Source organism: Pavona decussata, unplaced genomic scaffold (assembly GCF_977016875.1).
Source record: "Pavona decussata unplaced genomic scaffold, jaPavDecu1.1 SCAFFOLD_84, whole genome shotgun sequence".
NCBI lineage: Eukaryota > Metazoa > Cnidaria > Anthozoa > Scleractinia > Agariciidae > Pavona > Pavona decussata.
In genome coordinates, this window is record NW_028145502.1 from 15,285 (window position 1) to 37,500 (window position 22,216).

The window sequence follows — 22,216 nt, forward strand, 5'->3', positions numbered from 1 at the left end:
TGCTGGCCTAGCTGTGCTGCTGTTGCAGCGCGTTGTTGTGTTTTGTTGTTGTTGGCCTAGGTGCAGCTGGAAGTGCCAGGGAAGTGAGGCCTTAAAATGGTCACGCAATTTAATAGAAGTCGCCTGTCACGCAATCGCTGAGCGGTGTTCCCCCCCTTATTTACGCCAATATGTTTGTTGTCTTTACTTTAGTTAATTCTATGTTTGAGTAGAGTTACACGTAGCATGAATCTTAACCGGAACAGTGACATTAAGAGAGTTTTACAACAAAATGGTAAAACACAGTTAATGGCACGTGACGCCTTTTGCCCTGTGGGGCATTGCTGGTATTTTACTTAAAACTCGGTACTTGGTACTGTAAGGTACCATTGTATTTATTGTCTAGGCATTTATCTATAATTCTATCTTAGTATGTTGCAATTCTGTCTGGATACTAGTTATTTCGGCCTTTCTAACTGGTTAAATCTTCTGTATACCCCATTCATGGCTCTATTATTATGATGTAAGGTCTAGCATGTAAATGGTACAAGCCTGGCAATTGGCTCAGGCATGGAACACTGTCTAGGTATAAAACGCTGTGTAAAAGGTTTTAACTCACATTTCTTAGGCAATTGTTTGCTCGCTGTTAAGCTGTGTAAAATTTTTTCCCTCCCTCCCTCCCTTTGGAGGCCATGTTATCAATAAACTGGGGTCACCAATCGTTGGTTGCGTTTCGGTTAAGTCTGCGTAGCGACTTCCCCAAGCTAAGTTCTCTAGTATTTTTTGCCGTGTTTTAATTGTATTGACCTGCCAATATTCCAGTCCGACCCAGCAGCGCTGGTGAGATAGGTGAGGCACGATAGGTCTTTTCAGTTACTCTAGTTTTGGGACCTGCCAATACTCTTCTCGGAGTGGCGCTGCTGGCCTAGCTGTGCTGCTGTTGCAGCGCGTTGTTGTGTTTTGTTGTTGTTGGCCTAGGTGCAGCTGGAAGTGCCAGGGAAGTGAGGCCTTAAAATGGTCACGCAATTTAATAGAAGTCGCCTGTCACGCAATCGCTGAGCGGTGTTCCCCCCCTTATTTACGCCAATATGTTTGTTGTCTTTACTTTAGTTAATTCTATGTTTGAGTAGAGTTACACGTAGCATGAATCTTAACCGGAACAGTGACATTAACGCTTAAAAGCTCTTTCAACGATGGAAGGATGGAAGACACGTTTCGTTTCTTTGAAAGGTGCCAGTGACTTGCGGATATCCGGACTTAATGATGCCCTTCAATCACCAGGCGGTTAAAAAAATCAGCAATAACTAAAGTCACATAAATACGACATCGAACCGCTACGGATCTTCATTAACATAACCAAACCTTCCCGCCAAAAACGACACAATGGTCCTGCCAAATTATTCTTTTCCAGATTCCCTCTTCCTTTCATCCCTGGAGGAAACTAGGCACCCACAAGGATAACTAAGCCAAGTTTCACCGTTTCTTTACACTTCCAAATGAGTAAGTCACCATTCAAATCTTAACTCCACCTTTTACTTGAACTTCTGGACCCGGTTGTTCAAAGAGCGGATAACTCTATCCAGTGGATAAATCGCTATCCAGCAGATAAAATGGACTCTAACCAATACATTGTATCCACTGGTTTAGCGACTTATTCGCTGGATACAGTTATCCACTCTTTGTCAAATCAGATTGTGATAGGCAATTCATGATAGGCCAACTTAAGTTTACATTCAATATAACTAATATCAAACGTTTCTTTTACATGTCACAGGTCACAAATACAGCTCACTGTGATAATTGTATACAACCAAGCTAAACAGAGTTTCCTAGCCCAAACCCCATACCAAAAAGCTAATATTTTGAGATAATTTTTAGGGGATGCTTACACTCTTGCTTACATGCAAGTACAACATTGGCCTGGCCGGGGAATGTGACCTGAAAAATGTACCTGCCCAACAATAAATACATCTGTTGTTCATTCCCAACATAAAACAACCAAGCATAGTTATGCCCAGAATTTGTATAGTGTGGCAATTCATTAATCCCTCACTACACTGCAGGCTGCTCTGTTGTACGAAATGGTCTTAATTTTTGCAGAGCCTGAGGATGAAATTCTAAAGTGCGAGCAAGCATTAGTTTACCATACTATTATTTGCCAATCTGTACAAGGTGGTTCTAGAATCTGTGGAAATTGTAAAGTGGGCCCATTAAAATCACAGCTACTGAGCAAAACGTTCCTGTGGCACTGTTCATTGGATAGTATTGTTAAGTGATTCTAACTTAAGAGTTTAGAGGTTGTTGATAAAATCCTTAAGTGCAACCATTTAAATAACAGCTACTGTGCAGCACTTCCCTTTGTTGCTGTTTATTATGCTGCATCAAGTGGTTTTAATTGTTTGAGTCTGTGAATAAAAGTTCTAAAGTCTGACCATTTAAATGTTGTGTAATGCAACAAGAGGAATTAAGGACTACCATAGAATAACCTGCAATACATGACATGGAACAACATGATAAATTAGGATCTACAGTGTTTGAAAATTCACATCCCATGTACAACAAAAGTTGTGCGAGGCTTGTAACTGCTTATATGTTATAACATAAACTAGGAAAGGGGGTTATACTCAATACACAAGTAGAAATAGAAAATCTGTTTAAAGCTCTTGTACTCCCTGATATCAATTATCCACTTCCAGTGTTTGGTGCTAGCATCACAGACTTAAATAGTATCCAGCGCTTACTCAGGCAGTGTTTTAAAAGGCATTTTATTTCAGAGCCAGTTGACATACAGTCAACTCTATCGTAAGCGACAACCTTAGCTTTGGGGCACAACAAAGTGGTTGCTTACAGTGGTCACTTATGGGAAAGATAAAAAAATAAACCTAATACTAGCTTGATTAATTTATTACATAAAAATATCACCTTAGAAGCTAAAATTAGGGAAATAGGAACTAATTAATTTTATTTTTGCATATTTTCTGATAAACATTTGTAGAACATTTTGGAACAGATCACTGTAACAATTCCTGTTTACCCATAAGTTCTAGTATTTATAGACATCTCCTCTGTTTATAAACTGTTGTTATCTGTCAGCAGTCCAGGGAAGTGTTGTTAATAATTGAACTTTTGTCCCTTCTGGGTAATGATTTAAAAACAATCATACATGATTATGTTGGGTGGCGGCTTAGCGGAAACAGAAAACAAAAGAATATGTGTAATTTATGGCCTAAAAAGTGGTCGCGGTCCCTTAAGAAATTTGAGTGGTGGAAGCTTACGAGAGAGCTCTTGAAACAGTATTTAACTGAGAAACAAAACAGTTGTTTATGAAGTGGTTGCTAACAGGAGGTGGCCGCTTACGAGAAGTGCTCACTATGAGAGAGTTGACTGTATTAGAAAAATGCCACCATTTAAGCCTTTTAATAAAATAAAATAAAAAACACATGCATCCACTATATTCCTTTTTAAATTGCCAGCAATAAAAGAATCATCTAATTATGGCTTTGATGTCAGTCAAGCCAAGTGCCTAAAGTAAATACTGAACATTATTAGAAGTTATTTTAATAGATTGGTTTCTTGATATAAATTAGTTCTTTTATGTAGATATTAGTTAACTTGTCTTCTTTCAGAGTACAAATGGTAAGCCTGAGTTACTAACATGGAAGAAATCCTCACCTGCGGTAAGTCCAGTAAGAAAGGAGAGTGAGGTGTCGAAAAATAATAGTGAAAAGTGATTCGGTGTTGATGAAGACATCACTTCTGTGTAGTGTGAGTTTTTCATGTGCTCCCTTGCAGCTGTCATGCTCTCAAGCAAACTTGAACTTGCTTCAGTGTTCTTGTAACAATGAACAGTTGTATGAAAAGGACTTATTGAAGTCAAGGTCAGTCTGTAAATCTACAAGTGATTGTCCTATCTGTTCAATTTTGAGAGTAATTAATAGTGAAGGTGGAAGTTTTGTACATATAAATAAATTATGATGACAGATTTATATGGATGGCGTGAAGAACCTGCATTAAATATACACAATTCAAGTTTTTTGTTTTTTAAAAATCTTCTGGATGTGAGATACATGATACAAAAAAATTATTCTGTCAGTACAGGTGATGACATCTGCTGTACATTACTTGTAAGCACTATTCTGTAATTGCACTATTCTGTAATTGTTCCAATCCCAATGAAGAGAACAAAATTGCTACAAAATTGCTGCTTTTACGTCCTTTTGGTAATCCTTGTTCCCTAATCATTGCTGATGGTAGCTAATAACATTCAAGAATTTTGATCTCGTCAGTCCTTAGTAACCATTGTTGCACTTTGCTCAGTTCAGGTGATCATACTAAGGACTAAAGAAAACTCATCCAATAATCAAACGGTCATAAATTAGCAGTTCGATAGCATTTATTCGTTAAGATATATTTCTGCCCATGACAGTTGTTTGGATCTAGATGTTAGTTACAAAGTGATAATGACAGAAATCTGTCAAAACGTGTCTCACAGAACAAAAACTGTGATTCTCTTTTAAGTAATAACATTGCTGTCATCCAACTCTTACTGTGCAGTTCCAAAAACAATATCCTTACTTTTCCCAAGGAAGGTTTTTTTTTGCTTTTGCACCCCCTCTCCAATTAAATTGTAGTTTATATCCATACTTGCTTCTAAAATTTTTCCTTTTTTAGACCACTGTCTGCCTAGAAAATTCAATGACCTTCCAAGAAGCGGGTAGGAATTTTTTTCTGAAACTGCATAATTATGTGTTCTACAACTAGTAGTGATTAGCCTTCGCATTTGCCCAAGACATTTAAAAGGTAAAAATTGTTACTTTACTATTCTGATCTCCAAACTGGTAGACAAAAGGAATCCAGGTTATTATAATAAAGTGCTGACAACCTAAGCCCAGAAATAATATGTCTTAATTTATGACCATTGTATGGTAAATGCAAAAGTCAGTTGCTCATTAAATTGAGTAATAATCAATTAAATTTATATTACTGTGTTCATTGTCACATAAATTATCATCAAATGTGCATGTTTTAGAAACATTTAATACACAAGACATCCTATTTGCATTAATGTATAAATAAAATAATTACAGCACTCATACTTTGACTAAAACAGTTATGGCATAAAAAATATGCCTAAACATTTGTCAACAAGTTAAAGTCACTTTTTCAACACATACTTTACCATAAATAACAGAGTAAATTGTTAAAATACACCTCATTTGCTTATGACACTAAAACAAGCTCAATGATCCCACTTTTAATACAGAACTGCAGATAAAATTTTTTTGGCAAGATTGCAAAAAATTATTCAAAAGAGTTCAGAGCCACCTTAAATTTTCGAAAACTTACGGTGGAGAATTATTGTGATCTATGCATCAGACTATACCGTGAGAAAATGCTAATACACTTTTTGTTATTGTATCTACCACAATGAACAACAACCTCTAAGAAATTACAAACAAGACACAATAAAATAATTTAAATTTGTTTACAAAGAAAAAGTTGTGAGGAGACCAAAAAGAAACTAGAATGCTTGTTTTATTTTATTTAATTTTTTTATTAGCTTTATGTAACACTAACAATGCAATACTTACCACTACTGACACTAATTGTGATAATGTACAGTACTGAAGTACTTATAGTATATGCAGAGTGGCAGTGTACAAAGCTGACTTAATGACGAGGAGATCAAGCAATAAATTTAGAATGCTAATTTGAAAACTCACTAGAAACATACAACAGAACAATATTGAAACATGTCACTGTGGTAGGTTGAACTGCCAATTCAAAATAGAATCCTCCTTGCTGACATGAAAATCGGCGTTAGTACAATACAGAAGAGTACAAACAAATCACAACATCAAACACATAACTAATCCGAACATTGCAAGTGTTAATGCCCTGTCTTCATATCCAAGATCAGTTGAATAAATGTCTCCTTCAAGTTAACGCCTCCTTTGTAGGGTCAATTTTGGTCTTAAATTGTGATTTCTAATCAATCGTATGATTTCAGACCAAATTGCACTCCACTCAGTTCAATTACCATTATTTATAGCAAATTCCAGCCAAATCTTGAAGTGAAATCATTCTCCAATCTGGCATGAAATATTGGATTTTTCCTGTTGAAGTGAAACTTTTTGCTTGCTTAACATTCTTAAATGAACAAAAAAATAAGCAGTGTAATAAAAGGACTGTTTATTCTCCAAACAAGCAATATTCTTGTGATTTTGCTGACAAAACTAATGGCTGGTTTGCTGTTTTACAAGATTTTTTTTTTGCAGTGACACACCATTTTTAACTCAATACCGCTAACTTCAGAGCAGTCTATTTGAACTCAGTTTTTTGGTCCATGTTCATTATTTCCCTTGGAGTTTTATTTTCTAATTTTGTCCCATTTTGCTCAATAAAAAAAATTTATTCTTACCTAAAATAGTCAAACAAAATTAAGTCTCACAACACTGTTGGTTAGCATAAACTACTGACACGTTTTTCTTGCATGTATTTCTAATTATTTTAGCATTTATTTCTGACAATCTTGACAGTAAACAAACAGAAATATTTCTTTAAACAATAGAATATAATGGTAAAACTACTAAGACATGCGAGTATTTTCACTGAAGGTCCTTGCAAAGAATGTTTGTTAAGAGGCTGTCTAACTAAGAATTGGCCACGTAATCTGGATCAAACTTTTGATTTCCTTCATAATTTCTCCACAAAACAAGGTTGATATGCAATAAAAGAAAACACAATTCTTTGGTTTTTATTCTGGATAATGGTCAAGATTTTGAGGCGAATGTCATTGATACCCGAAACCCTCAAATTTACAAGGGCCTTTCATGAAGCCAAAATTAGCTTTCTTTCGGATGCTTGCTGCCTAGCGTATATTTAGCGTAGGAACATAAGAATTACATCAGTGATAGCAACCTCTTAATATTCTTAAAACAAATGGCAAAATCAAACCAGAATATGTCAAATTACTAAAATAACAGTCACTTGAACAGGACATTGTCAATGCCATTTGCAAAAGCTGGGCTATTAGTGGCACAACAAAAACTCAACTTTCTCAAAATTCTGACTTACTTTAAGAACCTTCAAAAATCTAATAAATTATTTTTATATTTTCAATACAACTTGTGGATGAGCAGTCAAATGCACTGCACAGTCCTCTTGCATTTCAGTGAGATGTTCTGTGGGAAAGTGCCCAGAAGCCAAGTCACAGTGTGTTGAAAACGCCAGTGAGGATTGTCGTCTGGTATGTAATATGATTGCACCAGAAAGCGGAGCTGAATATTTATACAAAGCTGTTACCTCTCAGTATGGAGTGGAGCCTTCTTCGGATCTAGAGGCACTGATAACGGCCCACAGAAATGAAAATACCTTGGGTTTCAGGACACAGACCCTCAATATTTATACATTCAGGTATACCATTCCTATATTAAATAACTGAATGCGTAAATACTAAGGATCTATGTCCTGGAAGAGGGTCGCTTAATGAAACAAAAGCGTTTGAAATAATAATTTGAATAAAGTTAAAGTAGGGCGCTTGTTAGAGGGACAAAGCAGGGAGGGGGTATTTCCTGGAATAAGAGAGGTAAAGTAAATTAACCACTATGGTAAAAGTGTGTTCTCTGATAAAAGAATACAGTACATTTAGGCATTACCATCACCTCCCACACTCCAATCCACGTAAGTTCCATCGAGTGTCTTTGTAGTTGTTGGTACTTCCTTATATGGCGTTGAAGATAGTTAACTTGGCTTCCTACCTGGCATTCCTGGTAAACAATTTTTTCCTTCATAAATGACAATGCAGAAACAAATATTTCTACTTTAATAAGTAACATGAGACACCAGTATATTACATTCTTGTATATATGACCAACCTTTCAGCACACATATATAGTACCTATTGCAACTTTCACAAATAAGAGGCTGCTCTTCTGAAAAACTTTGCAGTCAGTCGCCTTCTCCAGGTTCTCCCTATGTTTTTTTCTGCATGTTGTACAGATTGCTTAACCAAGTTACACAAAAAAAAACAAGGTAAATAACTATGTGCGTATGTAACGTAAGGACTGTACTTTGTCGATCCAACTTCTACAGTGTTACACTTTCAAGTCTGAATAATTGTGTGCTTCAAAAGTAGTATATATGGTACTTACGGGAACCCACTTGGCTATTTCACCAACAAAGTGTAAATCTCCTTCGAAGTTTTGAACTTGATTACAATTCCTTCTTCAAGTTTTTAAACTTCCCTTTATGCTCAGCGTATTGACACGTTCTGGGGGCCTGCCAAGGCTGTTTCTGTGTTTTGGGCTCACAGTCATCTCTTTAACATTGCTTGCAACATTAGGTCGATCTCAGTCACATTTTCGCGTGACAAGTAACATCTGCGAAGGTGATAACTAATTTCATGCATACATTCGCGGAGAAAAATTGTTTCTTCTTCGCTTCTATTTGGCCCACAATGCCCGTATAAGATTACAGAAAAAGAAAATTTTCTCTTTGGAAATGGCCATACTAGCATAATTGCTTTGCAAGCACTTTAAGATCCTTTAAGATCGATTGTCCATTGACTTACTCTTACGAAGATTGTTGATGCGGTCAGCGGCAGTACTTTGAAAACCGGTAGGTACATCATGTCCCCATACATGAGCAACCTACCTGAAAACGAACAAATATGGCGGCTGGTTCTTCAAACTTAATTGCTCGATTTTCTTTCTTCCTTTTGACGCTACTGGTGTATTCGTCAACCAGAAAAAATGTTGATACGATGACCTGCACTCGTTCATCGGAATTCCTCAGAGACATTGAGTATTTTGGGATAAAATGACAGTCACACAAGACTAGGGAATTCGAATCACACTGGTCACAACAGTCGACCGATGGCTTCCGATTCGGTGAGTCCTCACATTTCTTGTGTATATAAATGTTAAACAATACCCCGACAATAGTAATAAGTCACTATTTACCGAGGCATTGCCGCGTCTAATTCACCGCGGCTTTCGGATGCTTTCGTATTTGCCGCGGTCGCCGTTTTCGTCCCACCGCGGTGAATTCGCGGCAATCACGATCGGCAAAGACGAGGTTTTACCGCGTGCTAAGGGTTCAATAGTTTCGAGCGGTACTGTATATTGTCATTTCTATTGTGCGTGAACATTAAATGAGTACTCATGGGATTGATGAAGATCTCAGCTGTAGAACTGATTTCAGACAGGATAGAAAAAACGGAATAATAAGCAACCAAACTAGTTTTTCTTCACGGATTCGTGAAATATTCAAGTGCATTGTCATCATCTATCCCGATTTCTCACCCGGAAAAATCAATAATTTTCCGCCTCCTGCCATGAGAATGACAAACTTCCCACTTCCCGCCCATTCCTAACCTGGCATCTTGCATCCCGCCTTCAAATTTTCTTTCATCCCGCATCCCGGCAGCGAAAAAAGGCTTATCCCGCATCCCGCTAATCCAGTGTTAGGCCCTCGTCTAGTAATGCGCCGATCAAATCGAAACTTCAACACCCCCCCCCCCCCCCCCCTCCCGAGCATTTGACTATTTTCTGTGCCCGGGAGTGGGGAATTTGATGGGTAAGGCCTTCCTGGGGGAAGGGAATTTGACCTTGCCTGGGTGGGGTGGGGAAAATTGAACCAGAAGTGTCAGGTTTCAAATCGCTTTTTTTTTGGGGGGGGGGGGGGCGCCGAAGTCGCTAACAGCTATAAACGCGTGTCTGGACGAGATAGAAGAGTTTAAAGTAAGAGATACAGCATTACAAAAAAAGCTTACAAAGAAAAAGGTCAAAAGTGAGAGTGCTTAAATATTAATTATTTTTATAGATTGTATAAAAGCTTATAGTTTTGTATTTTCACGTTCAAGTGAAGCCTGACACGAGGTCTTTCACAACAGAGATCCGTCAAAATTACCAGCAAGTTTAATTCCTGTGTTGTGTGGACTTCTGCATTCAAAAGTTTTTCTTATATAAACGATGTAGATTTTTTATACAATGAGCCAAGTGGCTGATTTATCCTGCAGTGAATAGTGAAAGAAATAAACACTGTTGAATGAAAAACCGCTTTGGCTTAAATTGCAGAATATCCTGCCACTCGAACAACATTCTACGTAGCCCGCTAACTAATTAATATGTATTTCTAGTCCTTTAAACGATGTAGTTTTTTATGCAAATTATGAGTCAAGCTGCGCCTTTCTACCGCATTTGTGTCTGCAGAGGTTTTTAGAAATAGCCATAAAACAGCAGTGAACAGTTAAAGAAAAAAAAACGTTGAATGAAATATCTCCGCTTTAGCTTAAACTGCAGAATACCCTGCCACTCGAACAGTCTACGTAGCCGACTAACTCTCATTTTAACAACCTTTGCCGTGTTTCGGAGTTAGAACAGCTGACACTTGCTGATTGACATTGTCCGACTTAATAAATTTAATTTCCAATCATTAGTTTCAATTAAAGTTGTGGTTTTTGTAGTAAGTCATGACAGGAGCCGACAACGATTGTTCTTTACGAAGGGCGTTTGACGGACAAATCCGACGAAAAGGTAGGGCATTTGAACACCATTTTGGCCCGAGGGGGCGGGATTTGAACGATCCAATCTTCAAAAGTTCAAATGCCCGGGGTAAAATTGCCCGGGGGTGACGGGGGGAGTTGAAGTTTCGAGTTGATCAGCACATAAAGGACTTGATTGTTAACTAGGATAACTGTACAGGCCCGCAAATGATCACTCGACCAGAAATGATCCCCAAATTGGACCACAAATGATCCTCAGAAGGGAAATGATCCCTAAATTGGACTGCAAATCATCCCTGATGACCTTACCATAAATATAGAATGGAATGGACCTTAAATTTTGACAGTGGATTTAAACTTTATAGACTCCCTAATTTTTCTAAATAAGACCGATCATTATATTTAAGCCATCTGTATGCAAATTTCAAAGCTTTAAATATTATAATGTAGCAGCTCGTAGTGCAACAAAACAATTTACCTACAAACAGGAACATACATGTATTTAATTTACTTACATTTATACCATTTCAACGCCTAATGTGCATAAATTATACGAAACTCCTCGTTTTTCAAATAGCACTAACAATATGAAATACATTTTAACAGTAAAATTCAAAACTAGTTAACTGGAACAGACCAACTTACTCGAATCGAAAAGTCTCTTACGAGAATATTACAATTTTGCTCTGATGTAGTAAACTTTCCCTGAAGTAACCCAGCCACTCCCATCCCGAATGCATTCAGTGTAGAGAATTCGTGAATCATAGTGGGCAAGTTGGCAAAAAAGGATCATTTAAATTTTTAAATGAGAGAATGGAGTTCATGTCTAATGTTATCATACTCTTGGCAATACATCAAGAAATGCAGTTTGTTCTCTATGGAATTTATTTTGCAGATTAAGCATGTTCTGTCTTCTACTGAGATTGATGCCCCTTTATTTTCAAATTTCTCAGTTTGTAAATACAATGAATGAACCACTAGTTGCAATTTCGTAATACTTATTCTGTGCGCTGGGTTTCTAATGGTCTTGAGATCGTCTTCTAGCTGGAAATCATTTTTAACTTCTTTGTGTGTAAATTTTTTTCTAGAGTCTACCATCCAAGTTCTGCACTGTGGGCTATTGTTCTCTGTGTACCATGGTGTCCTTGTTGTTTGTTTGCAGGACTTAATATGCACTTGTTTAACAGTGTTTTCGTCAAAATGTTGAGTCTTATTATATAATTTATAATAATAAAACATTTCCCCAAATTTCCCATCCATATAGTAGTATAGATTTTACAAGATCGAGCATCAAAAAGTTTGTTCTTAATAATTGGTCGTATCAGAATTAGAGAACGACAATTTTATATTTGATAGAACTTTGTAAGCTTTTTTACAGAGAATGTCTTGTGCATAGGTGTATTAAACCAGATGAAGTCATTTTCTATCCCCTAAATATGTTTGTTCATCAATGATGTGTAATGGCTCGTTTCCATATTTGAAACTTTCCTTATTTTTGTTTTGGCCGTTTCCACTAAATATGATGATATTTGATTTTTTTGGTATTGACTTTGAGGTTCCATTCCTCTGCATGTTTTTTAATAACATTAATTGATTGCTGCAATCCCTGTGGAGAGGGGCTTATTACTAACAAATCATCTGCATGCATTAGGCAATTTAGAGACTGGTTTCCCAGCATTACTCCTGGGCAGTGGTTTGTCCTAAAGTATTGGGGTAAATCATTCATAAATAATGAAAATATACACACAGGCATGACAAACAAACTACACATACTTATTGTTGAAATAAAAAAGATTAGAAGAATTTGACTGGCTAAAAGGTTAAATTTGCTTCGATAGTAAATACTGTTTAACTTTTCTTGGGAAAGTAGAAAGTCTGAGATCTTTGGTATCTTGTGGTAGTTTTTTCCTGCGGTCAACTACTTGAGCTGAGAACATTGTTTTTCCAACATTAGTCTTGAAACATGCTGTATAAAAGTTATCTTTTGAAGCATATCTAGTATTATACAATGTATGTGTGAACTTCACTTGCGTAACAAAAGTGGTACCTGCTGTTGCAGGGTAGGCATATTGGAAAAACATTGATCCTTCATGCATTTTTATGTTATTTTGTTTCTTTCAGGATACATTTGAATCTGAGAAGGTTCAAGAAGATGGTGCAAAACCTCTAAACACAGCAAAACAAGGAAACAGTTTGCAGGAAAAGAGCTGAAGCAAAAGCAAAAGTGGATAAAAAGAATGAACCAAACAGTAAGTCCTTAACGCTTTCCTTCCTCAATTTTTTTACCCTTTTTTTCCAAACTCATAAATAGAAATTCAGTGTCCTCTAATGATATACCATTTGAAAAGTCTTGTTGAGCACAGTTGAAAAATTATTCAGATTAAATTCTGGAAAGGAAATCTGGCTAAGACTTAAACAGGCTTGAAATGCCAAAAATAAAATAGTTCAGAAAATACCACATTTTCACACATACTTGCACCCCCTAAAATATAGCTAATTATTTTGCACCTTTCATTTAATAGGATTACATGAACTGTCTTGAACAAATGTATGAAACAAAACAAAAATGTCAAACATTTAGGGGTGGTCAACTATTGTAGATCAAGCATGTTGGTGAGTGAAACAAACTGATCTTTTCTAACAATTTTTGTGGAACAAATTGGTTGAAACAGACAAACTTAAGCAATCAATTGCTATATATGGAAGTGAAAGGGTTAAACTAATGAATCAAACACCAAAACATGCTGGAAAATATAATATCTTGCTTTGCAAACCCTTTTTTTTTTATAGGAGGATATTTTACAAAATTTCCCACCGAGAAGCTACACTGTATCTTGAAAAAAAAAATGTATAAGCTGCCTTTTTGCCTCTGAAGTACTACCCTAAAAAGCCTGAGATAATTAAATGTGTACTCATTAACATAAATAGGCCTTCGTTTTGCACACTTTTGCTATCCAAAGGAATAAAGTTTGGCTGTATTCTCTTCTACTGTGTACACCTTGTTTAATGACTTATGGTACATTATGGTATATTGTGAATGGTTTAGAGAAGAAGGGATTATTTCGACAATGAAAGATGTACTGAAAGAACATCAAAAAAGTGGTGTCTCAGCTTCTGCGCTTACTAACAGTACAGTCATTTATTTTGAAGTAAGGATGTCTAAGACGAACGGGACTCATTTGTTTTTTCTTTGGCAGTTGGTTTGGACATGAGTACTACCTGTTCACCTTACTACACTGGAGGCCAGTCATACCTCATCGTGAGTATATTTAGTATGTTCATTTTATAGATACTCTGACGCTCACTGCACAAGACGAATACTGGCATTGTTTGGAGATTATAGAAAACTGGACGCCTTCGTATAGTGTTGACAAATATTTCAAATTTATCGGCAACCTTCGTTCCGGTATTTAACCCTTTCCCACCCAAGAGTGCCATATGGCACAAGACACAATTATGAGCTCAGTATTTGGTCAATTTGTGTGAAATTTGCACCACCAAAAGATCTTTGAAAGATCTATAAATTGAAGGCATAAAATCATGCCCCCCTCCTATATGAGACTTGATTTACCACCCCTCAAACTTTTGGATTTTTTTTCCTTTGTACGTTAATGTCCAGTTGATATCTTACAACAAGCAATGCACTGAGAGCTGTACATTAAGCTATAGTTTGGGGAGATACCCAGTATGTACAACAAATAGGAAATTTTTCAATGTTTTTCTTCTTTCGTTTTGGACTTTTCTCACTCTAATATGTGGCCTCCTCCATCTCTGTTGGTGTGATTTATAGCACACCCTAGAAAATACCTTTTAAATGGTATATCACATGTGGTCTCCCAGTTCATAGTTAGTGATTTAGAAAAATTCGACATTTGTAAAATGTGTAAAATATGTAAATGAGGGGACTGATGACGTCATATTCTCAACTCAATATAACATCAGTATATAAATAGCGCTATCTCAGTCAATTTACAACACAGACCATTGAAACCATGCAGGCTAATAGTTCTAAAGGCAATACACCTACAGCTCTAATAAATTCGGTTTCCATGGCAACTCACTTTTTTCCAGTCCCCTCCAACCTGATTTCAATATTTTAGTGATTTTCAGCTTGAAAACATTTAACAAGGCCACAAACTCGACCTAACATATTTATACGCTGGCTGGATCATGCAGATGAGGCACCATTGGCAAATATCAAAATAGAATGCCAAAGGTGGCCAGTAAAGCCTTAAGTATCAGGGAGGACCCAGTATGTTGCCATGGTAACAAAACTGATAAGCTTATATTGTGGAAAGCACCTAGAACAATGTCACTGCAAAGAATCAAGCAAATTTCTGATACAAATTAGCTGAGATATCTTTTTTCATAATATTTGATCAAAATTCGATTGAGTTTATGACGTCATCAGTTGGCTAATTTGCATATTTTAAAAACTTGAATATCTCTGGAACAAAAAGAGATATTTGAAAATAGTAAACAGGGTTCTTCTTCTCGTACAGACTACTTGTTTATGTTTTGAAATGGCGTAAATTAGAAAGACGCGAATTTCGTCATAGTAGCTCTTTAAGGCCTTTTCTGTACTGTGTAGCATGTATAAACGCCTGTTTTCACAAATGTAGAATCTGCTTAGCTCACTTTGCTATGTAATTTTTTTTGTTGTTGTTATTGTTTTGGTTTCTTTCCTACACATTTATATCTCAGACTTGGTTTATTTATTTATTTTTTTTTTTTTTAAGATAAAGAGAGAACCACGATTAAGTACTCTACAAACTTGAGAAGAGTTGTGTCCAGTTCAAATACAGGTACATCTACTACAGATCCAGATAAGGATTTCTCCAAAAGAAGTTGAATGATTAAGCTTGCAAATGCTTTAACTATGAAGCAAATTTAGGCCTCAAAATGTTGCACGACTCCACACAGTAGGTTCAGCAACCCAACACCGTCTACTGACTATTATGTCCTCATAGTCATTAACACTACATTTTCGGCTCGCATGAAAGATCTGCAGTCATGATTATTCAACATATTCCTATTATCCCAATTGTTTATTTTTTTAATGTTGTTATCCATACACCTTGCACAGTATTATTCCTATTAACACCATAAAGATATGTCTTAACTTAGAGCTGGTAAAATCCAATTGAGGAGGAATGTCCTTTTTACCGATCGTTGCCTCGTTGCCCTGCAATACCCTTGTCAATTCCGGACAATGCCATGGCGTGGTTCTTATTCCATCCATCCATCAATCAATCAATCAATCAATCAATCAATCATCCTTTGTTTGTACATGATTGGTAGTAGTAAAGTAGTATAGTAGTATAATAATATATAAATCTTGCTGTGACTGTGTCAGAGCTTATTAACTGTCGTTGCTGTTTATACACACTAGAAAAAACAGGCTACAAGGAAATCCGATGTGCCAAGAGTTCCTTGTAGTCACCGCTGTTTCAGTGAAGAAATATATCCTTTGAAGACAACAGAATTGTACAAATGAACACAAAGAAACAGCAGATAAAAAAGGAACATGCCTGGATACAAAGTAACTAGCCTGCTTGGTGCCATAGTGGTATACAATTTTATGTCCTTAAATACTTCTGAGATGAATTGAAGGTCAAACCATTCTAGCAAAAATTGACAAAGGTTTTCAATTGTAAATGGTTTGTGTAATGAACATAATTGAATTCCAATCCTTATTTCGTCATGAATTCAACTTCCTTAATATAACGCAAATGTGGCCATGACTGCTGCAAGCAAGGTGTTATTTCAAAGGCCAAGAGGAAGAAACCAGCGGTAAGATCAGGACCATTTTTTTTTTCTACTGTATATTTGATTACGTTTGAATTAGTTGAACTTTGGCATCTCAATACTTGATATTAAACTTAATGCCAGTAGGCAGTAGAGCGACTTTCGATTGAATGTCGGAAGGAATTTGCGTTTGCTTTAGTTTTACTTTACTGCGTTCTGTGATTGGTTGGCAAAGTTCTGGCCACTTTCTCAACCGGTGCGGACAAAGCCCAAACCAATCGTGCCTTTCTTGCGAGCGTTTACCGAGGCTTGGCGCCGGTTACGCGATTTGCTTCGAATTATGAATTATGTCAGTTCGGCTTGACCTGAGCAATTACTATGGTTCCAGTTTTACGCCACTGTATTGGAAACGACTCTATTATAATGAACACTGTTACCTTTGATTAACTTACCATCGATTTCCCCTTAGATTGAACAGACTAAAGAAGCAACGCGTTTACGCCTTTACAGTCTACGCCAAGTAAAGGTAACTGATAACCACTTTAACGGCTAACGGCTAACCACTTTATTTTCACGGAACTTCTACCTTCCCAGATGTCTCAATAATAGGTCCAAGTAACACCCCATTATCTTCTTTTAATCTGTGCTTCCTCCTACCATTACGTCAATACTGAAGCTTCGCTCTGCTAAACGATTTGAGGGATAAAATGCCAGTAAGAGGACACGGCGTTAATGTTTAAGTATTTTTGCCCTCGATGTCTTACAGATCCAACAGCCAGAAAGAATGCAGAAGCAGAAGATCAGAATCATATGGATTCCTTTCTAAGGAACCTTCACCATAGGACTCAAGCGATACCTGGAACGCCTGCTGCTAAACGCTTGAAGGTACTCCTCTCTTAGAGATAGATAGATAGTTTATTTAACCACTTCACAGCCTCACGGCTGAATTATGTAGATTTTACAATTGAAATATAATAATAAAACAATTATATAATAATCAATAGATAAAAAGATTGAAATTTATAAATATTTGAAAATACATCAAAAATATTAAAATTTACAAAAATTTAAATGTTCTAAAAGATTTGTTTGTATTTAGTTAGACTGTCGCAGCCATAGCGTATATGAAGGACTTCCTTGCCCGATTAGTTTTCAAATTGGGCACATGAAAAATGCGCTGTTTTCTTAAGTTGTAACTGTTGCAGCTGCAAGTTGGAGGCAACAGGTTTCTAATCTTATGATTTGGGTCCGAAAGGATGCTGTTAAAAAGGGTGATATAAAGCTGATCATGGTGGTCGCCCAAAGGTAAGATCCCCAAAACGTCCATCCCAGTGTTGTAATTGGCCCCTGGTACTATGATTGATATAGCCCGTTTCTGTAAACGCACTAGTTCATTTTTAAGATACTGGGGAAGGGCATGGTAGAAGGCCGGTATAGCGTAATCAGTTATTGACCTGATACATGCAGTATAGAAAAGCACAAGGTCATAAGGCGGAACCCTAACCAGAAAATACAGACGCTTGCTTAGCCTTTTTTATCACCTCATCTATATGGAGGTTCCATGAGAGGGAACTACTTATTGTTACACCTAGCAACTTGACGCTGTCCACCACCTCCAGCTCCTTTCCACCGACAATCACTGGGTCAAAATCAGTTAGTTCCTTGGCGAAGGAGATTCTCAGTTCTTTGCATTTATCAGCGTTAAGGTGGGCTCTGTTATCATGAGACCACTGGCTGACCCGGTCAGCTATACACTGGGCATTGCTGGCACCACCCTTCAGAACGAACTCTGACGCAGTGGTGTGGTCTACAAATTTCCAAAGGTGTGGTGAACTAATATCTAAATCATTAATCATTAAAACGAACAGCCAGGGGCCTAACTTGGTTCCCTGTGGTACTCCGGATGGGACAGAACCCCACTCAGAAAAACAACCCTCCTTTAGTTTGATTCTCTGGGACCGATCAGATAGAAAATCTGAAACCCAGTTGACAACAGTACGCGGGATATCTAATTGGGATAATTTTGTGATGACAATACTATGATCAATAAGGTCAAAAGCCTTACGATAGTCAAATAACAAGGTCCTAACGGTTGAGCCGTTCCCGTCTGTTCCAAGCGACCAATGATGGAGCATACTAATCAGTGCCATAGTGGTGAAGGAGTTGGGTATCGCTCCATACTGGCTGTGATCAAGCACCTTCAAGACTGCAGGCTTGGCGTAATCGTCCACGATGAAGCCCTCTGCCATTTCAGAGACAGCCGGAGTTAGTGAGATTGGGCGCAAGTCCTTCTCTAAAAGCTTCACTCGTTTCTTCTTTGGCAGGGGAGTGACATCAGCTGTTTTCCACATAGATGGTAAACGTTGTTCGTAAAAGGAGGCATTAAGGATTTCCATAACAGGGAAAGCCACGAAGTCAGAATATTTCTTCAGGAGCCAGTTCGGTGTTTGGTCAGGTCCAGACGCTTTGCTAGGGCAGAGCTTGGCCAGTACTTTTGCTACTCGACTCTCCGTTCTATGTGGGATGTCAGGAGATTCCTGTAAGGGAAGGCGGGGAAGGGAGGATGGTAATCTGTAATCTTCAAATGGCTCCAGGAAAGCTTTATTGATGGTGTTGGCTTGCTCTAGTTGGGGGAGATCACAGAACCCTTCAACTTTTATCTGATTAACTAAGTCTCCGTTTTTTTATTCCATCCCACTTTTCTTTCTCTATTTACCAAGTTCCTGTAATATTTGAATTGAATAGATGCGGAACCATAGGTGTTGAAGGCCTTTTGCCTTTTCTTACTATGCAGGTTGGGAAAATAAAAGGTTGAAGAAACGGGAGGAAAGGAGGGGTGTAGTTAGGCAATATTACATATTTTTTTGAAATCTTGTACAACTCAATTCCAGGCATTCGATTGGCTTAGTGGCCATACCCTATAGATAGCGACCATTAAATTGTCTTCTGGTTGTTCTTGTAAAGCAAAATTAGCAAGATCGAGCAATATTTCTTCGTTGTTTTAATAAAACAATTAATCCACTCACGCTTGTTGGATATGAAATGATTATAGCCAACTCGGCCCTACGCGCCTCGTTGGCTATCTATCATCACATATCCAACTCTCGCTCGTGGAATAATTGTTAAATATGGTACTAAAGCAAAATCGAATAGAGACAGAAGCTGCCGAAGAATCTCGGGGGAGGAGGGAAGGAAATGACAATTCCAACCACAACCAAATAAATTTTGTTGCTGTTTTTTTGTTTGTTTGTTTGTTTTCAATATATATACTGTAATCACTGAAGCACATTTTTCTTTTAAGATGTTAACCCCGGAAGCTCGGAATACCGATTTTGTGGATCTAACTCTAGATGAAAGATTTGGTTATACCCGAAAGACTCCTTACAATCATCAGGCCGATGGATGTCAAGTGAAGAAAGAGATTGATGAGTCTGTGACAAAAAGCAATCCTGGAGGAAGCTGGGAAGAAATTTACGGGCACAAAAGACGAGTGGAAGAACAACACGAACTGGCAGAAGATTTAACGAACGATGATGGTACATCTGTGGTATTTTCGTACATTTTAACCATTACCTAAGGCTTTAAGTAGGATACAAACTGCAACAGCTTGGCACTGATAAAAACGCTGGTGGCATCCACTTACTTTCATAAAATAGGGATTTACGAATGTGATTACAAGTGGTGCTCATGTTTGTTTTGTTTGTTATTTAACTGTACTTTTAGTCATTGTGCCTAAGAGTGACCGACATTTATTTTCTCCTTAAAGTAACACCGTTCAATCAGACATAAAGGTAGTGAGAAAAAAGATAATGATCAACAAGTGAAAAAGGTCTTAATTTTTAAACAAATTCTCCTCATCGGTACCATAGGAAATGTATGGAGAACAGTGTGAAATGTTGCAAGCTGATAGTAGAGTTTAAAGGGTTAAGACAATTTAAAGTATATAACCGTCTCGCCACTGAAATGAACATCCCCAGAAAAAAAGAAAACTTTATTTGAAACGCACGTAGTCATTATTATTAACAAAAACCATAATTCCTAATATCTTCGTTGTCCAGAATCATCATCACCATCATCATCATTATCATCGGCATGATGTTCATCATCATTATCATCATCATCATCATCATCATCATCATCATCATCATCATCATCATCATCATCCCACTCACTTCCGTCAATGCAGGCTGTGCCATATTGTAAGCAGGTTTATCCTAATCGTCGATTAGTTATGACGACATAATCCATTGCTTGTTCAAAACAATCAGTTCTACGCTTTGTTTTATTTCATTAGATTGCTTTGATGATGAGCTGCCTTGCTTTAGTGTTGATGAGTTGTGGAATGATGACGACCTAGCCTTGACCCTGAGCGATGATGCCTCTTTTACCGGCCATATTAGAGCTACTCACAGCAAAAGGAGCAGGATCTGTGCCAGTCAAACTACTTCAAAACTACTGCCCCGGAGAAATGTCAGAGAGACTCCTTTAAGGTCAAACGGGCTCTTTCCAGAAGGTCGCAATTTATAATAGGATCTCAGGTGAAAAAAGCACAGGCAACCTCCTCCCCTAGCGTTGATGATGACTTTGAACAACCAAATGACTATACGGAGAACCCTCGAAAAATGTCACTTCTTTTGTCGTCCCAACTAGCCACCTCAGGAGTAAAAGATCTTGGTGTAGCAAACCACTCTGGGAACCCTAGGCGAATTTCCCGTGTTTTGCCACAACCACCAAACTTCCCTGGTTCCGATGATTTTGAGCCAACAATCCGCGCAGGTTGTGCAAGGCGTGCAAGCAAAGAACAATGGATAGGTCCCACAGGGGATAGAGCAAACCGACGTGATACTGGAACAGGTCATCAATATGACAAATGGTGTTCAGTTACAAAGGAGTTTCTATTGGATGAATTTGAGAGCGAAAACTGGGGCATTTTCCCGGATAATGCAAAAATATTTCAGAGATTAATTCCAGTACCAGCCAGAAAGAGCAAGTTCCCACGGACGTAAGAGGTGGATAAGGTCTACCAGCTTGGATCTATTGGCGATGCAAGACAGAAAAGATGAAAATAGAATTTGCTTGAAAGAAAACAGCGTTCCTGTAGTTGATGTTGATGTCAGTACAGATGGATCGCCACAGAGGTAATTTGGTCGATGTAAAGCTTAACTACATTCCATGCAGCCCCTCTTGTTTTAAAGGGTTTATAGTTGAGCAGGATGGTATAGATTGGCCAGCGGTGAGAGCACTCTCCTCGCAGCCAAGTGGCCTGTAATCGATTGTTGGACTCGCTGTCTTAGGTTGCGTTCGATTGACCGCATTTCGGAATGGGGGTGATCGAAATTTCTAGTAGTCATTGTATGTATTCCTATTCCGGAATAGGGTCAATCGAACGCACCCTCATTAGTTGATATATAGATCTGGTTTGTTTTTTCCCTTCGTCCTTTTTTCGAGAGGTTTTCTACCGATTTTTCTGCTCCCTGAAAAAATACTTATTCCAATTAAACATGGATAGAATCCCCAGTTTTCACTCCGTGTAAGATTCCGTTGACACTTACGTTAAGTGCGTCAAAGTCAGTGAGAGAAGATGAAGTCAACGCGCATGCAACAATCGCCTGCTCTTCTCGCTAAAATATCCCTAAAAAATAAAAGGAACTCCTTGTAGTCTATATACTCTTAATTTGCCAGTAATAACCTAGTAGTGCTTTATCTTATTAAAAATGACTATTCATTTGAGTTCTTATTTTCTTCGTGACAGTGATTTTCCTTCTTCTTTCTTCTGTTCCAAATCGTTCAAGTGAGTGAAAAGTCAACATCAGAAGCAACACCTCCAGCCCTAGAGCAGTTTTTAAAGTAATATATCGACACGAAGAAAAGTGTTTCACCCCATTTGCAAACACTGAGAAGTTGGCCCAAAAAACGAGGCCGAGCCAAGCAGCACCGTATTAAGCGGTCACCCTCTATTAAGCGGTCAGTTGTCAAAGTCCC

General features: G+C 37.7%; 1 protein-coding gene and 4 long non-coding RNA genes across 10 annotated transcripts in view; 2 read left to right on the plus strand and 3 right to left on the minus strand.

Annotated features, from left to right (window-relative positions):
- Window positions 1-1,197: 1,197 nt before the first annotated feature.
- Window positions 1,198-21,235, plus strand: LOC146475234 (uncharacterized). 6 transcript variants are annotated; one of them, XM_085115619.1, is made up of 9 exons: window positions 1,198-1,479; window positions 3,606-3,656; window positions 12,608-12,735; window positions 13,684-13,758; window positions 15,226-15,291; window positions 16,704-16,760; window positions 17,001-17,119; window positions 19,536-19,770; window positions 20,529-21,235. In XM_085115619.1, the coding sequence occupies exons 7-9, from the start codon at window positions 17,045-17,047 to the stop codon at window positions 20,759-20,761; spliced, it is 543 nt and encodes a 180-aa protein (XP_084971745.1). In that variant the 5' UTR covers window positions 1,198-1,479; window positions 3,606-3,656; window positions 12,608-12,735; window positions 13,684-13,758; window positions 15,226-15,291; window positions 16,704-16,760; window positions 17,001-17,044; the 3' UTR covers window positions 20,762-21,235. The 6 variants fall into 6 exon arrangements, with proteins under 6 accessions (XP_084971745.1, XP_084971746.1, XP_084971743.1 ...); XM_085115620.1 differs by lacking the exon at window positions 3,606-3,656; XM_085115617.1 differs by lacking the exons at window positions 1,198-1,479; window positions 3,606-3,656 and adding an exon at window positions 8,568-8,870.
- Window positions 4,353-7,286, minus strand: LOC146475235 (uncharacterized). The gene is made up of 2 exons (XR_014865852.1): window positions 7,194-7,286; window positions 4,353-7,163 (listed from the first exon to the last, which is right to left on the minus strand). It is a non-coding gene; the product is annotated as an uncharacterized LOC146475235 (long non-coding RNA).
- On the minus strand, window positions 12,644-13,676 carry LOC146475236 (uncharacterized). The gene is made up of 3 exons (XR_014865851.1): window positions 13,315-13,676; window positions 13,015-13,179; window positions 12,644-12,749 (listed from the first exon to the last, which is right to left on the minus strand). It is a non-coding gene; the product is annotated as an uncharacterized LOC146475236 (long non-coding RNA).
- On the minus strand, window positions 16,623-17,119 carry LOC146475237 (uncharacterized). Its single transcript, XR_014865850.1, has 2 exons — window positions 16,999-17,119; window positions 16,623-16,764 (listed from the first exon to the last, which is right to left on the minus strand). It is a non-coding gene; the product is annotated as an uncharacterized LOC146475237 (long non-coding RNA).
- Window positions 21,234-22,216, plus strand: part of LOC146475238 (uncharacterized) — a 2,219-nt gene continuing 1,236 nt past the window's right edge. Inside the window, exons 1-2 of the long non-coding RNA XR_014865848.1 lie at window positions 21,234-21,372; window positions 21,987-22,025. This is a non-coding gene — a long non-coding RNA (uncharacterized LOC146475238). The remainder of the gene's footprint in view (window positions 21,373-21,986; window positions 22,026-22,216) is intronic.

What these genes read in the sequence shown, in the direction of transcription:
- LOC146475234 (XM_085115619.1), top strand. Translation starts at nt 17,045, where the DNA reads ATGGATTCCTTTCTAAGGAACCTTCACCATAGGACTCAAGCGATACCT. An exon ending in CTGCTGCTAAACGCTTGAAG is followed by an intron (nt 17,120 to 19,535) that starts GTACTCCTCTCT and finishes TTTTCTTTTAAG; the next exon opens with ATGTTAACCCCGGAAGCTCG. An exon ending in AGATTTAACGAACGATGATG is followed by an intron (nt 19,771 to 20,528) that starts GTACATCTGTGG and finishes TTATTTCATTAG; the next exon opens with ATTGCTTTGATGATGAGCTG.